The sequence below is a fragment of the Helianthus annuus genome, chromosome 8 (genome assembly GCF_002127325.2).
Source record: "Helianthus annuus cultivar XRQ/B chromosome 8, HanXRQr2.0-SUNRISE, whole genome shotgun sequence".
In the NCBI taxonomy this organism is placed as follows: domain Eukaryota; kingdom Viridiplantae; phylum Streptophyta; class Magnoliopsida; order Asterales; family Asteraceae; genus Helianthus; species Helianthus annuus.
In genome coordinates this window covers 166,038,641-166,058,351 of record NC_035440.2, presented here as the reverse complement: position 1 = coordinate 166,058,351, position 19,711 = coordinate 166,038,641, and the positions used below count along the sequence as shown (strand labels likewise).

Genomic DNA, 19,711 nt, shown 5'->3' with positions numbered 1-19,711 from the left:
GGCTCATATTGGTCTTAGTGACATTATCTGTCTAGGTGCTGGTATGGTTATCCGCTCACTGTGCTAACTGTGCTTTGTGCATCAAGTTTGTCACTATTGTTTGTGTGTAATAAATGGAGTGACAGTAATAAATGTGATGCATATGTATGTATGTACCAGAAAACAAAAAGCAGTTTAATCATAGTTGTAATCATGCACAGTCATTAAGCACAAATTAATTATTAATTATTTGTACGGATACCTGTAAATGTGAGGGCTGTCACATCAACGGTGTCTGGGATAAGTTCAGGTGCATGGACGGTGGTTAGCTCAGGGGTTTGAAAATTTTCGGGAATGTTTTTCTCTAACCACTGTTGGGGGTCTTGACCAATCACCTGCTGATAACCTAAAGGATACCTATTCAATTTTGGTTTAGAAGGCTTTTTGTAAACCTTATAAACATGTGGGATCCTTTGGTATGATGGTTGTCCCTTACCTCTTCTGTATTGATTGGCAGGGGGTGCATCAGTCACCTGAACATCTCTTTTGACAGATGTTTGGTTAAGTTGTTTTGTGACAGCTGTTTGGACTGGTACAAATAATGGTTGTTTCTTGGTGAATTTGACAGATGATATTGATGAACTTAAGAATGTTTTTGCAGTGTACTCATTCTTTTTTACATCAAAGTTTTTGAGATACACACATTCTTGAGTTTTGTGGTTTGTTTTACCACAGATGGTGCAGCTCTCAGCAGATTCAATTTCACTTGTTTTGTTTAGATCATATGCTTTTAGATGAAAATAATCTTCTGTTGGATGGTTTTTCTTTTCACAAAAATCACAAAACAGGTTTTTAATCTTCTCCCTTTTCTTTCTCATTTCAGATTCCTTAGCAACAGAGTTTTGAACCACTGCTGTGATATCTTTGAGTGGAATGACTTTTGCCTTGGGAGCTTTTACACCATCAGTGGTTGTGAAATCCATTGGTTTGAAGTTTTCCAGGATGTCACACTCATCAGACCATGTGGGTTTAAATTGGTATTTCTCAATTTCCTCAAAAGTTGAGGACCCCACAGATCTTTCCAGAGTTATTTTGTTACCAAGTTTGTCAGTTATTTTAACCTCTTGGCCATCCTTGTTTGTGGGAATAACTTCAACAGTGGATTGAATAGATCCTTTCAAAGCATTGTTTTCAATCTTATCATTTTTTCTAAAACCAATACCAAATTTCACATTGCTTTTAATCTGTTTTTCAAGCATGACCTCATAACCTTTGAATGATTCCACCCATTTTTCACAAGTGATTTTGGTGGATTCCAACTCCTTTTTACAAACCTGGTATTTTTCTACAATTGTTTGAAGTTGGTTTTTGGTTATGCTTTGCTCTTCTTTTAAGCTGCCGATTTCTTTATCCTTTTCAGCCAATTTGTTTTTAAATTCTTTTAAAACCTTTCAAATTTGACTTCATCATTCAACACTTTATCCCTAAGGCTTTCATTCACCTCTTTAATGTTAGCAAATGCTATGATGCATTTGTCTGAACACAGATTTTCAAGAACTTGAGATGATACCTTAGCTGCAGCCATCGTGGCACAATCACATTGATGATCATTTTCTTCATCAGCTCTCTCCTCTTTCTCACCTTCTTTCTTCTCTTCTTCTTTGGACCAGGGGTCATTCAATGGTTCAATTAGGGTTTCTAAATTTTCTTCCAGCAGTAGTTCACCAGCAACAGCAGTAACCACTGCTTCAGCAACTTCATCCACTGTTTCAGCACTTGTTTCCCCCTTTTCAGCATCCAGCTCTTCTCGTATTGACTCTAATGCCATAAGACAAAATTCATCATTAGAAGCATCATTAGTAGCATAGAGTGCAAAATTTTCATCCCCTAGTTCTTCAAGTAAGCTACTCCCAACAAAATATTGGGTGAAGAAGCTTTGCTGATCTAGTTGAACCACTGCTAGTGGTGCAGCTTGTTGTGGTGCAACTGGTTGCACTTGAACCTGAGGTACAAGAGCCTGAACATACTGAATTTGAGGGACAGTGGTTTGAACATAATGCACAGGAACATGGTTTGCATAATGAGAAGTGTTTACATGGGTAGTAGGGGTATAATGGGAATAGTGCACAGTGCTTTGATTTTGTGGCCTAGGGTTTGAGCTGGGATGAGTAACAATTGGACCAGTAGTTTGAATCCTACATTCCCTAGCAAAGTATCCTAGCCTATTGCACTTATAGCACTTGATCTTAGATTTATCCAACCCCACTTTTAAATTCCCATGTAACCTTGGGAATTTTCTCCCTGACCTTTTGTAAAATTTGCTTGTTCTTACACTAAACAATGCCAATTGATTGAAAATGTCCATTTCTTCAAGATCAGTTGGATCAAAGTGATGTAAGTCATTGAGTTCAAAGCACAAGTTATCTGACATCTGGTTTTCACAATTTGCAGTGAAAGCATAATTTGCAGAATGAGAATCAGAGTTGTTAAAGTTTCCACCAGCAGTTATATCAATAAAATGATCATAACTCTGATCCTTACTACTGCTACCAGATTCTTCTTGACCAAAAAGAGTTGTGCTGCCAAATGAATAATCATCAGCAACTTTACCAGACTTTTGCAACTTCTTTTTCTGGTTTAACTCCCTTTCATAGGTCAGGAGTCTACCATGAAGTTGGGTGAGGGTCAGATTTTTGAACTCAGCAGAATTTCTAGTTACAAAAGCAATTGTATCCCATTTTTCAGGTAGTGATCTAAGAAACCTGCTATTTTGTGTTGAATTAGGAAATGTAACTTTAACAAGTCTTAGCTCACTAATGAGACAACTAAATCGCTCAAACTGTTGAGTCAATGATTCACCCTTGATGTGACAAAATGTATCATACTGCTGATTCAGAATTTCCCTATTATTTTCAATAACTTCTTTCGTTCCCCCAAACTGTTCCTTCAGTGCATCCCATAACTCTTTGGCACTGTTACAATGTAACAGCCCAGCATAAATTTCATTGGGTAATGCAGATGCAATGATGCTAAATGCTTTGGCATCGAGTTCGAACTTTTGGAAATCTTTCAGTATAATTTTCAGGTTTTTTAGGTTCAAACTTCTTTTTATCCTCAGCACTTGGCACCATGGGAACATGTGGTCCAAAAACAACAGATCTCCAACATCCGGTATTCTGTTGAGCAAGGATGTGACCCATCCTTCTCTCCCAGATGTTGTATTCATTACGTTTAAGCATGGGTAGTTTGAAAAGTGAGCCGATGTCATTCTTATCATCTTGTGATTGTGACGTCATCCTGGTTGTTTTACAGGCACTGATTAATCAACTTTGATGGTGATTAAACCTTGCTCTGTTTTTCAACAAAACGAACAACTATCAGTATCAAGGATTGTGAGCTGAACTATTTATGTCAAAATGATTGTTAAATCAAATTTTGACTATCCGAGCTCTGATACCAATTGTTAGGATCTGAGTTTGGATTCATTGTGTTTTACGTTTAAATTAAGATGAAAGATGAATGAGAAGTGTAGCGGAATATAAATGGTAACAAACTTTGCACACAATCAAACAGGAGAATTGCTTTCAACATACAAGTTTAACATTGAACCGAATGCTTGAATTTATTACAAGATTCAATTACAATATGCAAGTATGTAACAAACTCCCCCTCAGCCTGAGCTCACAGTGAATTGTTCGTACAGGAATGAAAGTGATCAACAGAGCTAATAGAACAGTACAGGGTACTGTTCTATTTATAGGCACGGACAAACCACTGTGGCATCTTTACTGACGTCACCTTGAAAGTGACATCTAACCTCCTAACAAACTCTAAACACTGATCTAATACAAACACTGCTATGCTAACAACTGATTACAATACATTACATAAAACCAACTAAACTACTGCTTTATCCTTCCACTGTTGTAACTCCAGCAGTACTTGATATATTCAGCAGTGCTTGACCCATAGCAGTAGATTGATCAGCAGGGCTATAGCCTTCATCAGTCTTTGACTTGATCAACAGTTGTAGGTCAGCAGTTGTAAAGGTCAGTGGATTGGAGGTCATCAGATGTTGAAACCACATTCAAGGGGAGAGAATGAAAACATAACTTCTACTTATTTTGGATTCACTGCTCTGAACCAGTTTTGGCTTTTATTATCTGTTCCTCTGATAGGGTTCAATCCCAACATATATTTTGGTAAATAATATTTTGTACACCAAGGAAACGAAAATATGATTTTTACAATTACTACAAGAATAAATCATATTTTTGACAAGGGGAAAATAAATTATTTTTAGCAAGTATGAATATATATTTTTCTTGACATTTTTAGAAGATATATTATTTTTAAGAAATATGTATTTTCTTAAACAAACATGAAATACAATATTTTTGGGTGAAAGATATATTTCCCCAAATAAATATGAAATATATCAATTTTTTTTGGAGAAAAATAAGTTTACATATATTTTCCAAGTTGGACTTGAAAATATATTAATTTCGAAACTTATGAGAAAATACAAATATTTTTGCCAAAAGAAAAATTATAAATAATTTTTCTAATTAATATTTTTTTTTGGGTAAAGGGTTACCCCTGTGATTTTATAAACAACCAAAAAAGAACATGTAGTGTGAATGAGCAACACACTAGATCATAGATGGGGCATACCCCAAACTATGGAAACAAAACCAAACAAGCTACACTAAGCAAATACGACGACATACACACCACTAGACTAGCATCTAGAACAATAATCCAAGCCAAAATTACGTAACACTATTACATGTTCTAAAATCACCATCTATAAAGACATCCCCATGCACATCCCATTTCTCTAACAGCTTCCTCACTTGGCTTGTGCCTTTGAACTTCAACCCCATTAGCTTGTATTTGACATTGGATAGGATCTCCTTAGCTAAAGTGTCAGGAGGCCGAGTACAGTTACGAAACAACCTGCCATTACGTTCACGCCAAATATTGTATGCTGTAGCAGCAGGAATAAGCCGATCAATAACACTACTAGCCGTCTTCCATGACCGTCGAACAAGTAAGCTGTTAACTCTCTCTTCTAGATTATGATGAACATCACCCATATCAGACTTGGTAACAACTTGACTCCACACTTCAGCCGAGTACTTACATGCGAAGAACAAGTGATCGTGCAAATCTATATCCTCATAACATAGAAGCCAACACATCATATTCATATTATTACTTCTAGCCACCCCCCAATGTCTTATTTTATCTTGCGTTTGGAGCTTCTTTCGTATTATCAACCACCTCAAGAGCGCATGCTTCGGGATACATTGTGAGAACCAAACAATATTCATCCAGTTAATTTCCATCTCACTCGTTCTAAGGGATTGCCAAACAACAGTTGTTGAGAAATCGTTAAGCTTGTCACTGAGTTTCCAACAAAACTTGTCTTCCACATGGTCTATCAGTACATGATGAGGGACATTATTTAGAACTGGAAAGAGATCGTACCAAGCCAAGGGCCACGTCCACCCTCCATCATTCGAGATATCCTTTACCTTCGTATTCAAAATGAATCCACCATTCGAGATAGTGCGATAAGATAAAAATTTATTTAGCGGCCCCACCCCACTCCATGTATCGAACCAAGCCGAAACTTGTCTTCCATTTCCAAGTTTAGCCCAAACATAAGGCTGAATAAGAGGACGTAATTGCATGATTTTTCTCCAGCTCCAAGAGCAATTGTTAGGAATGCGACAATCCCAAAAACTTCTCTCTTTTAATCGATGATCATGAATCCATGCGACCCATAATGACTCCCTTTTGACAATAATACTCCATGCATTAGCAGCCATAAATTTCAAGAAAATAGATATTTCTTAAAATTAATATATCTTCTAAAAATTTCAAGAAAAATATATATTCATACTTGACAAAAACATTATATTTTTCCTTTGTCAATAAAAATACGTATGCTCGTACGTATAAATACACACCGGAATACGACCCCAATACATGGCAAAAATATATAAGTATAAGAATACGAATACAAATACACCCATCCTTGGGAAGGATATACAAGTATAAATACTTGGGAAGTATTAAATTAAAGTATAAGGTTTTAATAATTATTCCAAAATCTAATAAATATAATTTAAGTTAAAATATTAATTATTTTAACAAATAATTATATAACATGGAATAATATCGAAGATACGAAGAAACGTAACTCAAAGACATTAACACTAAGTCAAGGCACGGCCTGCTCGTCTAATAGACATTAGTACGTTGTAGGTAGTCGTGTTTTATCCGAATAAGCTTGAGTTACGGTGATTGAAGATGCAAGGCTGTGAGTTCATGACCCCCCCCCTTTTTTCTCTATTGTTTTTGGTTTTATAACTTCGGGGGTGAAATACATGTTACAAATTGTTTACAAACATTTTATGTGGTATGGTTAGCTAAGGAAGGGTACTGCTTGATCATGTGAGTGGTGGGTATGACCCTTAAGGCCATTAATCCTCCTTGTAGGACCAAGGGACATGAGTGATAGTTCTATTTGGGTGTAGCGAGCCCACACCCATGTGGACCAGGGTGGCCCATGAGGTGACTATGTCTTATTCCCGGGGACAAATTTGCTAGGTTTGAGTTTTCCTGCATCACTTCACACATATCAATGGCCTTGCAAACCATTGGTGATCTGTTTTCCTTGTTGCTTTCATACCAGGATTTACAAACATACATTCATACTTTCAATGATTACAAAGGTTTATTCGTGCACACAAACACACATATGAACTCGCTCAACTTTTGTTGATGTTTTCAAACTACATGTATTTCAGGGAATTAAGTGGATCTGAAGGCGTTTGGATGTTTTCAAGTTATGTTGGGAATAAAAGATGTCATCCGGTGTCCTAGGATATGGATGGTGTGTCTCATCCTGGACAAGACACACCTTTCCAAGTCTGGTTTTATCTAATGTCTTTTGTCGAGTCTTTGTGAACTCTCAAACAAGTTGGATGGTTTGTACTCGAATTTGAAGTCTATGTTTCAAGACAATGTTGTTATGTTTCTAAACTATTTTAATGGGTGAACATATTCGGTTTTAACATATAGTTGTTGTTATGATTGAATGCAATGGTATTAAGCAAGTCACACCATAATCACGCTTCCGCAAAAGTCAGGGTGTGACAAAAAAGGAACATACAAAGCCGGATAGCATCGTTGGAGTCTCGTTGATCCGAAAGGTGTCACATATATCCAAAAAGTTGGTAATATGTAAATGGGGATCTTAATCGGATAGGCCATGAAAAATGGCAGGATTTTGGAGTATTTGGATTAAGTGTGGTCGAAGCTCAAAGTTATTAGCATCGACATTAGGAGGGTTAATAGCGGCTCCAAGATTACCAACCGTAGGCTGTAGGTAATCCATAAGAGTGTGTTGATCCGCCATAGGGAGGTTTTGGGTTGAGGTTTTTTGTCGGTTTTTAGCTTGAAGTCTTTTTCTCAAAAAGCGCTCGGGTTCGTCAACTGGCACTTTAATGTCTTTGTCCGAGGTGGAGGTCATGCACCAGACTGTATCTCCTGCGAATTATACAGAGTTGCGTGATTTTCTGTGAACAAAAACAAAAAAATGCCTGATCAAAAGAGTAGCATGGCCCCGTGATGGCCATAAAAGTCTCTGTTTTCAGGTTCTTAGATACTACTGGTAGTTTGGCATGGCCCCGTGCTCCTGTAACACGGCCCCATATCTCTGTCCCAGTAACAAGAAAACAGCTCTTCCCAGATACTATAGGTGTGACACGACCTCGTGTTGATCAAACACAGCCCGTAAAGTGTTATTACTGTAGAAAGTAGAAAAATGGGAGGAAAAGAAGAAAAACTAAAAAAGAAAAGATAAAAATGATTAGGCCGTTAATTTTAAGCTTTCTCAAAATTATTGTGTCTTATAAAATTGTAAAATGAAACAATAGTCTAAGATTAAAATTGTAATTTTCAAAACTGAAAGTGTGTAAATACTAAGTAAAAATAAAAAGGTTAAAAATAAAAGTCTTTTAAGTGGAGGGGGCAGGTGGTAAATATACACAGATTTTGTACTTTAATAGTTATAAGAATATGTATAAATAGATATATACATATGTATACACTAGCCGTTTACCCGCGCGGTGCGGCGGGAAACATATCACTTAGGTTGGTGAGTTTAGGGCTATGTACGGGGCGGTTCGTTTTGAGCCATAACCAAAACCAAATTTGCGAAGCAACGGAAAACCCAACATTTGTTAGTAATTCTAAGGGTGTGCATGAGAAGAATTTTCTCTTGTTAAAACATATGTATATACCCAAATTGTACATCTTTTGACTGGACTCGGATAGTGGATAACATGTGTGACTACCCATAAGATCATTTTACATAAAATTTATCCTAAATACAAACATTAACCCAAATATCAAAGAGTAACTAAAGTCAAGTATTTCAGGTTCACAATAAATGATAGGTAAGTCGTGTATAAGATTAAAAAAAAATATACTACAATGCTTCTCTCTCTTTCTTTTATAATAATCAAGCCTTTTAGCATGTTTTAATAACTTTTCTCTGATAAAATCCATTATGATAAAAGTGTAGCTTCAACAAAACCAGTGATATTCAATTTTTTTTAAAATACATTGACTTATCCAACCTTAAAAAAAAAAACAATTCTCATTCCACAATTTTTTTTTACTTCAACTCTAGTAACCATAGTAACCTTTATGAATCTAGCACACATTTGGAGTTTGGAACCCCTCAAAATTTGCTTTGTTCCAATGCAACTTCACTTCAGTTGGGAAAAACATATAATTCCTAAGTTGCTTTTTTCTATATATATAAATGAGGAAGAAATTACATAATATAAGGTAAATTTATATAAATCGTAAGCCCGAGGTCCGGTCAACCAAGTTAAACTCGAAACCTGCTTCAAGCATCTGGACATCAGATAGGTAATGGTTCTGGGTATCTACCCCCACATTAACCCGTTTTGACAGTTTAATTAAAAAGTTTGACTGTAGTAATCAAGTTGTAAATGTGATTAAACAGGTTTAAAAATGGTACCAAGAGGTTAGCCCTAGTCGATCTGGTGTTGGATAGAGAGAGTTAACTATCTTTTCTCGTTCCCCCTCTATTTCTCTAAAACAATGTCGAGCTTCCTTGGCAAATTCCTGTGAAACAATATCAAATCAGTAAACCAGTAATAGAGAAAACTTTTTACACAACGGTAATATGAAAGGAGAAGATATAAGCTACAAACTACCTCTAGCATTATAACCCAACATGATTGTTGCTCTGCATCCCCTGTTTAAGAGCAAAACTATTAATTTCTCAACTTGTTCATGACAAGAGAGTCTAGCTGCACCATCCAACAACAAATAACAGAAGGGAAATTAACGATACCATCTCAAAGTTGGACCTTCTGTTCTATAGCTTGCAAACAACACTTTCACTCATTGTTTTGACTCAAAAGTCTAGACAAATCCCTTTGTATGGAAAGATAATCAATGCAATATAAGACAACACCAAAATGAAACCTTTTACGCAAATTACGCAAATGAACAGCTTGTTTAACATATGAAAGCTTGGCTCAAAGGTAATTATTCAAGCTCTAGCTCGGCTCGGACTCGTTTAATATTTATTAATTAAATTATATTAATTATAATTATTATACATATAACTTATATATATGTTTAATATATTAATAAAAACTATATAAACAGAAAGCTCCTTAAGGACTTGCGAGCCGGCTCAAGCTCGATAAGCAAAGCTAGGGCTCAGCTCGTTTGCACCCCTAAATGCAAGTATCTAATGAGTAACCAAAGTACCACTTGAGGTTCTTGATATCGTCCCTATGTCACTTTTCTTGCTTGTTCCATTTTCTTGTCCAGCTGGCGTATAGCTTGAAACAGGGGGCTCATTCCGACCAACATCTGCATCCTCATCCACAGGATCATTCCTGTAATATGTAAAAACACATTAGCACATTACATGTTTAAATTAACAAATTGATGTTCAGTAAAGCACTTCATCAAACACGTAACATATTATTACCTTAACACATAACAACACGCCCCCTATATATATGCTATCCAAGTGTCATCACGATGGTGTCCTGAAAGAAAGGATACAATGTATAATCATTGCCTAACAAGTAGATTAAAATAGAAATGAGTGAATGAACGTAATAATTGATTGAAGATAACATGCTTCTATATGTGCAACCAGGCAAGTCTTGTATATGATTTGAGAATTGAAAACACAAGCTCACAATTAACAAGTACAGGTATGTGTTTAGATAACCTCATTCAAGAAGCATAATAGCTGATGTGTAAACCAAATACAACATACAACATACAACATTCTACATTAAACTGTTTTCTCAATCATGCTTCGGCTATTTACCCGTCAAATGAAGCAATAACCTTCATTTTATCACTCCATTCACATTATCAGTTCACAAAACATTATAAAAACCCAGAACCAACACAGATCTGAAAATTTTACGCAGATCTAACATAAATACATCCAAAAATAGTAGCAAAACTGTTTAAAACAACTTATAACACATGAAATTTAACAGCGTATAAACATAAACTACACAAATACCAAACAAAAAGGTAGATCTGGTAAGAATGGTACCAATCTGGCCACCAACCAACGTCGTCATCTTCCACCTACAGCCACCATCGTTGACGAACCCAGCGCATGTCTGAAATACTACACAGATCCGGTGTCGGATAGAGAGATAATCATCGATCTGGTGTGACTGAAAAAGCCTAGATCTAAAAGCTCAGTTGAACAATCAACAACTTAAGCTTACCTGACGATTGTCGAGTGGTAGGAATGCTTAGGGTTTCTGAATCGCCGAGAGAGAGAGAGAGAGAGAGAGAGGGGGGGAGGCGGATAGGAATGAGATGAGACATCTGAAACCCTAATGAGATAGTGATATCGTTTTTTTTAATGAGTAGTACATTATGCATCTGATGTTGAGTGAAGGGCATAATTGGAATTGTAAATTATATTGTGCTTTAGAGGGTTGTACAACATGTTTTAGGGGTGTTTTAAGGAAATTCATATGACCTTAAGAAGTCCTTTGGATATGCTTATTAATATAGTATAGATATAGATATATTTTGGTGTACACACAAAACTTGCTGACCATGCATATGATATTTTTAACGCAAAAAATTATGCATGTCATCTTACCTGAATTACTAAAGTTGCATGAGATGTAAAGTCAAATTATCATAATAGAATTAGAATATACTACACGAATACCAATTAAAAAGCACACTACTACACATTTTGTAATCCACTAAAGCTGCTAAGTTTGATAAATATAAATAATTCCTACACATCCAAAGAAGACTCAAACACATGTATTTAAGGTTTTGAGTAAACTCCTGTTTTGCTCCCTATGGTTTGGTCACTTTAACGATTTTGCCCCAAACCTTTAAAAATAGTCATTTTCCTCCGATAGTTTGCTATGGTTTTTCCATTTTGCTCCCCGCCTCTAACTCCATCCAAATTGTCTGTTTTTCCATTTTGCTCCAACTATTGGAGGAAAATGGCTATTTTTAAAGGTTTGAGGCAAAACCATTAAAGTGACCAAACCACAGGGAGCAAAACGGAAGTTTACTTTAAGGTTTTTAGTGATAAGTTATGAACATAAAGCAATACAAAGTGGAGTGTACGTGGTACATTAAGTAATGAAATGTGTTATATAGGTGCAAATTGAAAGCAATTTATATAGGGCATCAAAACGTTATAATGAACTATTACACATAGCTTGAAAAAAAATACATAAAACAATACATTAATCTAAAAGCATTCACTATGCAAAGCTTTTGGGATTGAAATTTTTTTACCAAAGGCTTAATACCTGACATTTCACATGCTTCCTAGCTTCTTCTCTTCATCCCTCATGTCTTCTCTTTTTTTTTTTTTTTTTGAACAATCGTTCTACGTTCCATGGTTAAGGCATCAAGAGGGGATTTCGATCTGCAAAACATGTAAAAGGAGATTCTAAACTTCCGTTACTTAAAAGTCCCCTAATGAAGTAATATCATACAGAAAAAACAGATTGCTTATAGATTTTGTTTCTTTAGAAGGTAGGAATATAAACAAAAATGAAAATAAACAAATCACTGGTGTTCAGTTTTAATGATGTTAAACACAGAATCTATATATCAGCAAACACGTATTACATGCACAGATTTAGAACAACCCGTTACACCAGTCAATTGTCAATTGACAATCAAGAACTCAATGATTTCGTGATAAAATGAAAAGAAAAACTTAAAACGAATTAAGAAGATACAGAAACAAAGATAATATACAAAGTCATTACAGAATTATTGTCAAATAAAAATGGAAGAAATAGATACCCATCTAATAAATCAATCCTAGTCCATCAAAAATTTGAACTCATGAGCCCAAAAGAAATACCCTTTTGCCTTCTATGCAGTTGTCCCCAAGTACACGCATATGACAACATCCATTTTCAATCTTCTACTATAAACTTAAGTGGACCCACGGTAGCATCCAACAACAATCAAATATATGAAAAATTCAAATTTACAATTTTCTTTAATAATTTATTCATAATACCAATAAAAATAACAAAAACAGAAGCTTAGGCACGGGGACGTGCCCCCAGGCATGGGGCCGTGCCCAGTCAAGATTCCCTGCAGAAAAAGACAACAGCAAAAGACAAACCAACACAGGGCCGTACTAACTCAACATGTGCCGTCGTCAACCCGTGTATCTGATTTGTGTTGCAGAAGATGAAGATTCTGTGTAAAGTATGTGAGAAAGCTCCGACCACTCTGACCTGTTGCGCTGATGACATTTGTCATGAGAAAACGATGCTTATTTTCTGCGTAGAAGATCGAGCTCTGTTTTGTCGACTGTGATAGAACTTATTCATCCCACTGGCAGCCTTACTGCTACCCACCAGCGGTTTTTTGCAACTGGAACCGTCGCCAGCTGCTAAGATTGCGACTTTGACCCAAGTTATTTTATTTTCATAAATCATAATGCACTAGTCATTCAATGTGGAATTATTGAAAACATTATGTATTTATCAGACATTACCTTGATATGATCAATGCATCAAATGTAACGGCTCAATGCATAGTGGGGACTGGGGACAAGAAATTAATTGCTTAAACATCCCATCTATCAATTATGCGGCTTTGGACATTGCCTTAAAGGTGTTCAACGATTTGCCTCTTCTCGGATCCGGCAACGAGTCTGTCTTTCTATGGTGTTAAAGGGTTAAAAGGGCCCAAAAGCCTATATAAATCTACACTATTTTCATAAGGGTTAAAAGGGCCCAAAAGCCATTAGGATTTGTATACATCTACACTATTTTCATAATCATGTTAGAAGAGAGATTAGAACCATTATGTTCATTCATTTCCTAAACTATGTATGCCTATTTCAAACTTGATATAATTTTTTTGTTTTAGATAAAAAACTGATAAAGTAGGAGAACCTATGCACTTTAAGAGAGGGAATCATTTTTTACCACTAAATTTTTGCAAAAAGAAAAAAAAAAGTATCATAAATACAAAACATTTAATTTTTTAAATAACCTCAATTTTCACCAATTGACTGATAACAGTCTCAACTTATAACTTATTGGTCGGTAACACCCCCTAACTAACCGAACCCTAACCCAGTTAGCTGATGTTAGCTGCCACGTCACAAAAAATGCCACGTCAGCTGCCACATCATCAAAAATGTCACGTAAGCCGCCACATCGGCCGCCATATCATCAAAAAGTACCACATCAGCTTCCACGTCAGAAAAATTGCCATATCAGATGCCAAATCAGCAAAAACTAACTGTGTTAGAGTTTAGTTAGTTAAAGGGTGTTGTTGGCCAATAAGTTGAAAGTTGGGAGTGCTGAAAATTAAAAGTGTTATCGGCTAATTGGTGAAAGTTTGGGTTATTGAAAATCAAATATCCCATTTTTTCAATCAAGTATTCATACCTTTAATTAGGTACTTATTCATATGTAGTTAAGTAGAGATGATTGAGCATTTAAGTTATATAGTATAGAAACTTGGATTATCTATATTTATAATATACTATAAAAAGGAGAAGTGACGTATACACATGTAATTTTACATCGCGTCCAACTCTTAAAGCAACATTTACAATTAATAAAAGCTTGTTTTAAGAGGGTAAAATTGTAAAGAGTTAAAGTTTTTAAGACCCTAGAAGGGTATAATAGTAAATTGCACCTAACCCCACACTCACGATCCTTAACAAACCTAGGGCATGTTTGGGTAAGCTTATTGAAACAACTTATTGACTTATTGGCTTCTTGGAAAAGTCAGAATTTTGTGACTTATTGACTTATTGGCTTTTCCCTCTCACATACACCCTCTTTACCAAACATCATTTTGTAGCTTATGACTTTTCAAAAAGCCAATAAGTCAATAAGTTGTTTCAAAAAGCTTACCCAAACATGCCTCTAATCGACACCCTGAATGAAACTCCCGTCCCGTCCTTTGATTATTATCTCACATAAGAACTCCAAAGATGTCTTTATTTTTCTTCTCAAAACCATCATCCATTGCCGTATCACTTGCATCTATCTGAATCAAATCAGAGACTCACAATTTTCTCTTCCCCTATTTTTTGCTTTTTTTTCTTCGGTGTTTGATTTTTGCTTGATTCCATCGGCGTTGTTCATGAGGTTCGATGTATGGTTAGGGTTCAGCGATGGTTGACGGTGTTCTACGAACAGCATGGGGTGGGGTTCCGGCGAGTCTAACTTGACCCGATGGCTATGGATTCCGGAAAAAGATTGGTACAATGACACCCATGCCATGGATCAGGTTCTTTGGAAGCTAGAGGCTTCACTCATGGGTACAGCACCACTGTTTTGTCTTTTGTTTATGAATCCATCTATATGTTCAGCAGCTTATGTTATGTGTCTTGGCCATGATGGTTTAGAAAGGGTGTGTGTTGATTAAGGTTGGATGATAATAACAAGTTACGCATGATGTGTGTGTGTGTCTTTGTGAAGGTTTTCAAAACTAATTAAAGCCTGATGGTGAGATTAATTGTTGACAGATTGAGATGATGTCTGATGAAACCCTAGACAAAGATGAGGCTGTAGAGGAAACAGAGTCAGTTTTCTAGCATCCCTGAATAAAAAAAATATAACATTTTTAGCCCATTTGTTGTGTAGGTGCTTGATGAGATTATCGCTTCACAGGTGAGTTTTTTATATGACTTGTTATGTACAATTTTGGTTTAAGTTTTGTATAATAAACTGCATATTTAGCATACAACCTCCTTAAATGTCTTCTTATTAATAGAATTACATTTTTTACTTACAAGTTTTCTACACATGACTTGTGGTTTTTTCAAGAAAATGGACAACTTTCTATAACTCATTTACCCATCCTGCTCGAAAGAATGACCGTATAACTTTCTAATAACGTTTGTTCGTTTTTTAATAGTTATCTTCTGCACCAAAAGCTCGACTCGGACCCAAGAAGGTTGACAATACTGTCTCCAGGTATGTCAATTAGTAGCTATAATGATCAACCAAAACCAGTTCTTCTTCTTCTTCTTCTTCTTCTTCTTCTTCTTCTTCTTCTTCTTCTTTACTGCATATGAAAAAAAAAAAAAAAAAAAAAGAAGAGGGATTCACAGCTACGTGGTAAGGATTTTAAGTTGAAATGCCTTTGTGGTTAAGTCTATCTAATATTATTATTTTTCCTTCATATTACTATAGCCTATTCGATCTTGAATTTTTTATTTTATATTATTGTTATTATTATTATTTTTGAGAGTGAATCTAAAATGATTCACTCTAAACACCAAAAACTCACAGATGAAGAGTAGAAAGTTGATATGATTAGAAATTGCTCACCAGCGATAACAATTGCTTAATGAATTAAGTCAAACAAATACAAAGTAATTACAATGAAAATGAATGGTAGAATTCTAATGATTACAAACAGTTTTTAATGGTTTATTATATTTTATATTATAGAGATAAATATGATGAGTAAAATCTATAATGTGAATTTTCGTCACATTTTTTTTTTTTTTGTTTTGAATGGATGATCACTTGATTGAAAATCTAATTTTGTAACTGCTTTTTTAGTAGGTAGTTAACTCTCAAAAAATATAATGCATGAGGATGCATTCCAAGATAGGTGGAACATGCTTATAAGCTTTGACGTTATAGTTGCACTTCATTGGTTATTTTCAAGACATATGCTTTGATTTGTATTGGATATCTTTCGATTGGAAAGATATATGCTTTGATTTGATCTGTATTCATAGTGGCTCATTTTCAGTTATACATATATAATTGAAAAATTGAATAGGAAATCATTCGGGACAACCGCTGCAACGTGCGGGCATTCCCACTATGTGACCAAAGATAAAGGACAGAACTGACCAGCTTTAGTGAACACCAACCCAAACAACATCGACCATCTCTCCGAGCACACCAGCAATAACATCCGCTGCCAAAAGACAGCTCCAGTTCCCAGGTAAAAGATTCAACTGAAATCCAAAAAATCAACTTGCTGGCCTTTTTCACTGATGTAGATATAATACCTTTTGGGCAATGAAGCACCTCTGAAGTCCAACTCAAAGACCTTCTTCTTTACTGATGTAAATATACCTTTTGGGCAGTGAAGCATTTCTGAAGTCCAACTTGAAGGCCTTCAAAGGCTTCTTTTCTTTACTGATGTATGTAAATAATAATAAGAGATATTGTTGGGCTATGGACTGGGGGATACTATTTTGAATTAAGTATGGGCTTACCATGTTTAGTGGTACTTATTATATTTTGGCTACAGAGATTAAGTGGCTGAATTCTATCAGTTTCCTTAATTCAAGTTTTTAAGTTGTTGATGGATTATCTGTTCACATTGCATTGCATTTCATTTCATTTGAAGAACCATATAAGAGTCGTATTTAAAAAGTGACATCAGTCGGGGGGGATAGCCTCTATTTCAATCTTATATAATTATCATGACTAATAAATAATAAGCTTTTTATACTGAAACCAAATAAATTGTTTTAGGTCTGTTGTTTGTTTCTAAAATTTGTTTGATGATGCTGATATATGTGTTTGTATGTGCAATGTTCTTTTTAAGCCATAAGTTTAAAGATAATATACCACTCAACACATAACTATCTATGTTTTGATTTTTTTTTTTTTCAAATAAATAAACATAGCTCTATTCCCGTATTCGGTCAACTAAACAACTAGATCTTCCCTACTCCACTAGGGCCCAAAAGGGGATACAACTTACGTATTTTTTTTTTTTTTACCAAACAGAAAATATTTTTCATTCATATTTGCCAAGTTACATTAAAACAAAAGGTAGACGGGCAACAAGCTGCGTCGCCACCCCTTTCTGAATGGCAAACCCTAATCTGCCAAAGACAAAATCTCGTCCCCTTGGTGCCGAGCAATTGTTGTGGATGACCCGTTGGACCCTGGTTAGGAATTGGATAGCTTCTGGCGCTAGAGAGCCAAATGTGTCAAAGGCAAAAGGGACAAAAACATGCTGGTTCTCTGCACAAGCTTTAGCGTGCTTGTCAACTTTCTTCGATTCTGCCTTTCTAGCTGCTTGACCAGCTACAAACCTGTTTTCCCTTAAGCCAACCAGATGGGAAACCCCCGTGAGGTCAACACAAGCGTGTTTCCCCCTAGCCCAACCAAAAACGAGCAGATCTGCTGGTCGCAGAGTAGATCTCCCTTCCATGGGGTCCGTAAGGAAATTCACAGGAGCCTCTTTCTTAGCTGAAATCCCAGCTCTTCTCAGGATGTCCCACAAAACATCTCGTACCCAGTCATGCCGATATTTGAACCCAGGGAGCTCTTTACAATGCACTGCGTGCTCTCCGTATTTATCCATACAAGCTTTACGGCATATTGGGCACGTTTCATCTTCTGGATACATAGGGATCATCAGCCGGTATTTAAGGATTGCTCTGTATTCTACTGCTGACATACATTGTCCCAGCCCCTTAATTGGGATAACGGTCAGAAAATCCTGAGCATGGGGACCCTTCAGGCACTCCCACACCGCCCTTTGGCGAGGTGACAAATCAGAATTTTCTCCCAGTCTTTGAGCGATTTTGCTAAACAGAGCATTCGCCAAAGTTGTTTGTGGTTTCGAGGGGGCGGTGTCCTTTTTAGAGAAACCGCCGATATCAAAGTCTGGGAGATAGACATTTAAGCGTTCAAGCGCCTGCAGATAGTCCACGTCGAGCTCAACAACCCCACTGTTCCGAAGGATATGATCCTGTAATTCCCAAGACTGAGCTCTGGACGCCACAAAAGCATAAACCCCGACATCTCGAGCTGAGAGCAGACCCAAACCACCTAGACGCATTGGCAGGGATGCCAAACGCCATTGGAGGTCCCCAAAGAATGGGCCACCACCTACGACTATGTCTTCTATAGCCTCTCGGAGGCCATCATCGAACCGGGATAATGCATCCTCCATCAAATAAGGTTGACAAGTTCGCAGCCCGAAAAGTAACTTAGCAACTCCCATGCACGATCTTAGCAGAAGGAGTTCACATTGAGGGTCCCTAAGGCGTGGCAAGAGTTTCATGAGTTCAACCGCCCCCGTCGCCCGCCGCCCTGCCAACTCGCCAACGAAGCTAGGGTCACGGCTAACAGCTCCACCCAGCAGCTTAACCCCCCTCTCTGGTCTGCCAATCCCTTTCGGGAAAAGCCCGTCCTGAAGTTTCTGCCCATCATATGTCGGCCAATATACCTCCGTTTTCTTAATGTTGAGGTAAAGTCCTAGGGATGGCCCTTCCTCGTTAATAATGTCTAAGGCCCTAGCAACCTCCGTCGCATTGCCAATAATCGTCCCATCATCCAAGTACCAAGCATGAAACGGGAGGTTACATCGGTCCTGCACCCTGAGAATGAGTGGGTGTAAGGCAAGAGAAAAGAGAAGGGGCCCCAAGGGATCCCCTTGTTGCACTCCAGTAGTAGCCCCAATACACTCATTACCAACATACAACCGGGCAGGCTGGGCGTACAGGAATTGAACCCATCGATAGATTGACGGGCAATGTTGATGAACCTCTTTCAGGAAGGTTGTGCGGTCAACCGTGTTGAACGCATTCGAGAAGTCCACAGTAAGCAAGGCTAAGGAACCAGCAGCATCAAAGGAGTTGAGAAACCTGTTCGCACTGTTCGCACCGCCTCTGCACCGTTTGACATCCCCACCCCAAACTGAAAGTCTCCCAAGTACTGAGTCATGTTTTTCCCAACCTTCTTCATTGCCACCTTGGAAACCAACCTTCGCCATATACCTCCCACAGCGATAGGTCGAATTCCTTTATCGGGTTTCAGTAACGGGGTAAGGGAGCTGAGGCAACAAACTCTGCTAGCACCTTAGGGCAGGATCCTCCAAGCCATAAGTTGACAACTTCAGTAATGGTCGTTAGCAAACCCGAGGAAGCCATTGATCCCTCACCCCCGATAGCATCTAACAAGTGTTGGGCTCGCATCCCGTCCCTACCACACGATGTCCCTTTAGGAAAGGATCGGATACATTTGAGCACGCACTCGTCATCAACAACAAGAGTGGGATGAGCGTGAGGGTTGGGAGGCAAGGAAGGGGGCGCCACCACAGGGTGTTTATCAATAAGAGCTTTCAAGGTCGAATCACATAGAGGGGCGACTCCACTGGAGCTTAGGACCTTAAC

At 37.2% G+C, this 19,711-nt stretch overlaps 1 protein-coding gene and 2 long non-coding RNA genes across 6 annotated transcripts; 1 reads left to right on the top strand and 2 right to left on the bottom strand.

Annotated features, from left to right (window-relative positions):
- Nucleotides 1-8,807: 8,807 nt before the first annotated feature.
- Nucleotides 8,808-13,037, bottom strand: LOC118481113. 2 transcript variants are annotated; one of them, XR_004864426.1, is made up of 6 exons: nt 12,720-13,037; nt 11,868-11,986; nt 10,037-10,097; nt 9,811-9,941; nt 9,246-9,341; nt 8,808-9,153 (listed from the first exon to the last, which is right to left on the bottom strand). It is a non-coding gene; the product is annotated as an uncharacterized LOC118481113 (long non-coding RNA). The 2 variants fall into 2 exon arrangements; XR_004864427.1 differs by lacking the exons at nt 11,868-11,986; nt 12,720-13,037 and adding exons at nt 10,625-10,702; nt 10,806-10,978.
- Nucleotides 13,038-14,462: 1,425 nt separating this feature from the next.
- On the top strand, nt 14,463-16,889 carry LOC110873877. 3 transcript variants are annotated; one of them, XR_002555539.2, is made up of 4 exons: nt 14,463-14,869; nt 15,077-15,221; nt 15,469-15,527; nt 16,125-16,889. It is a non-coding gene; the product is annotated as an uncharacterized LOC110873877 (long non-coding RNA). The 3 variants fall into 3 exon arrangements; XR_002555538.2 differs by having other exon boundaries at nt 16,122-16,889; XR_002555537.2 differs by having other exon boundaries at nt 16,348-16,882.
- Nucleotides 16,890-17,340: 451 nt separating this feature from the next.
- Nucleotides 17,341-19,311, bottom strand: LOC110870690. The gene has a single exon (XM_022119866.1). It carries the CDS (start codon nt 19,309-19,311, stop codon nt 17,341-17,343), a length of 1,971 nt encoding a protein of 656 aa, XP_021975558.1.
- Nucleotides 19,312-19,711: the final 400 nt, after the last annotated feature.

What these genes read in the sequence shown, in the direction of transcription:
- LOC110870690 (XM_022119866.1), bottom strand. Translation starts at nt 19,311, where the DNA reads ATGGCGAAGGTTGGTTTCCAAGGTGGCAATGAAGAAGGTTGGGAAAAA.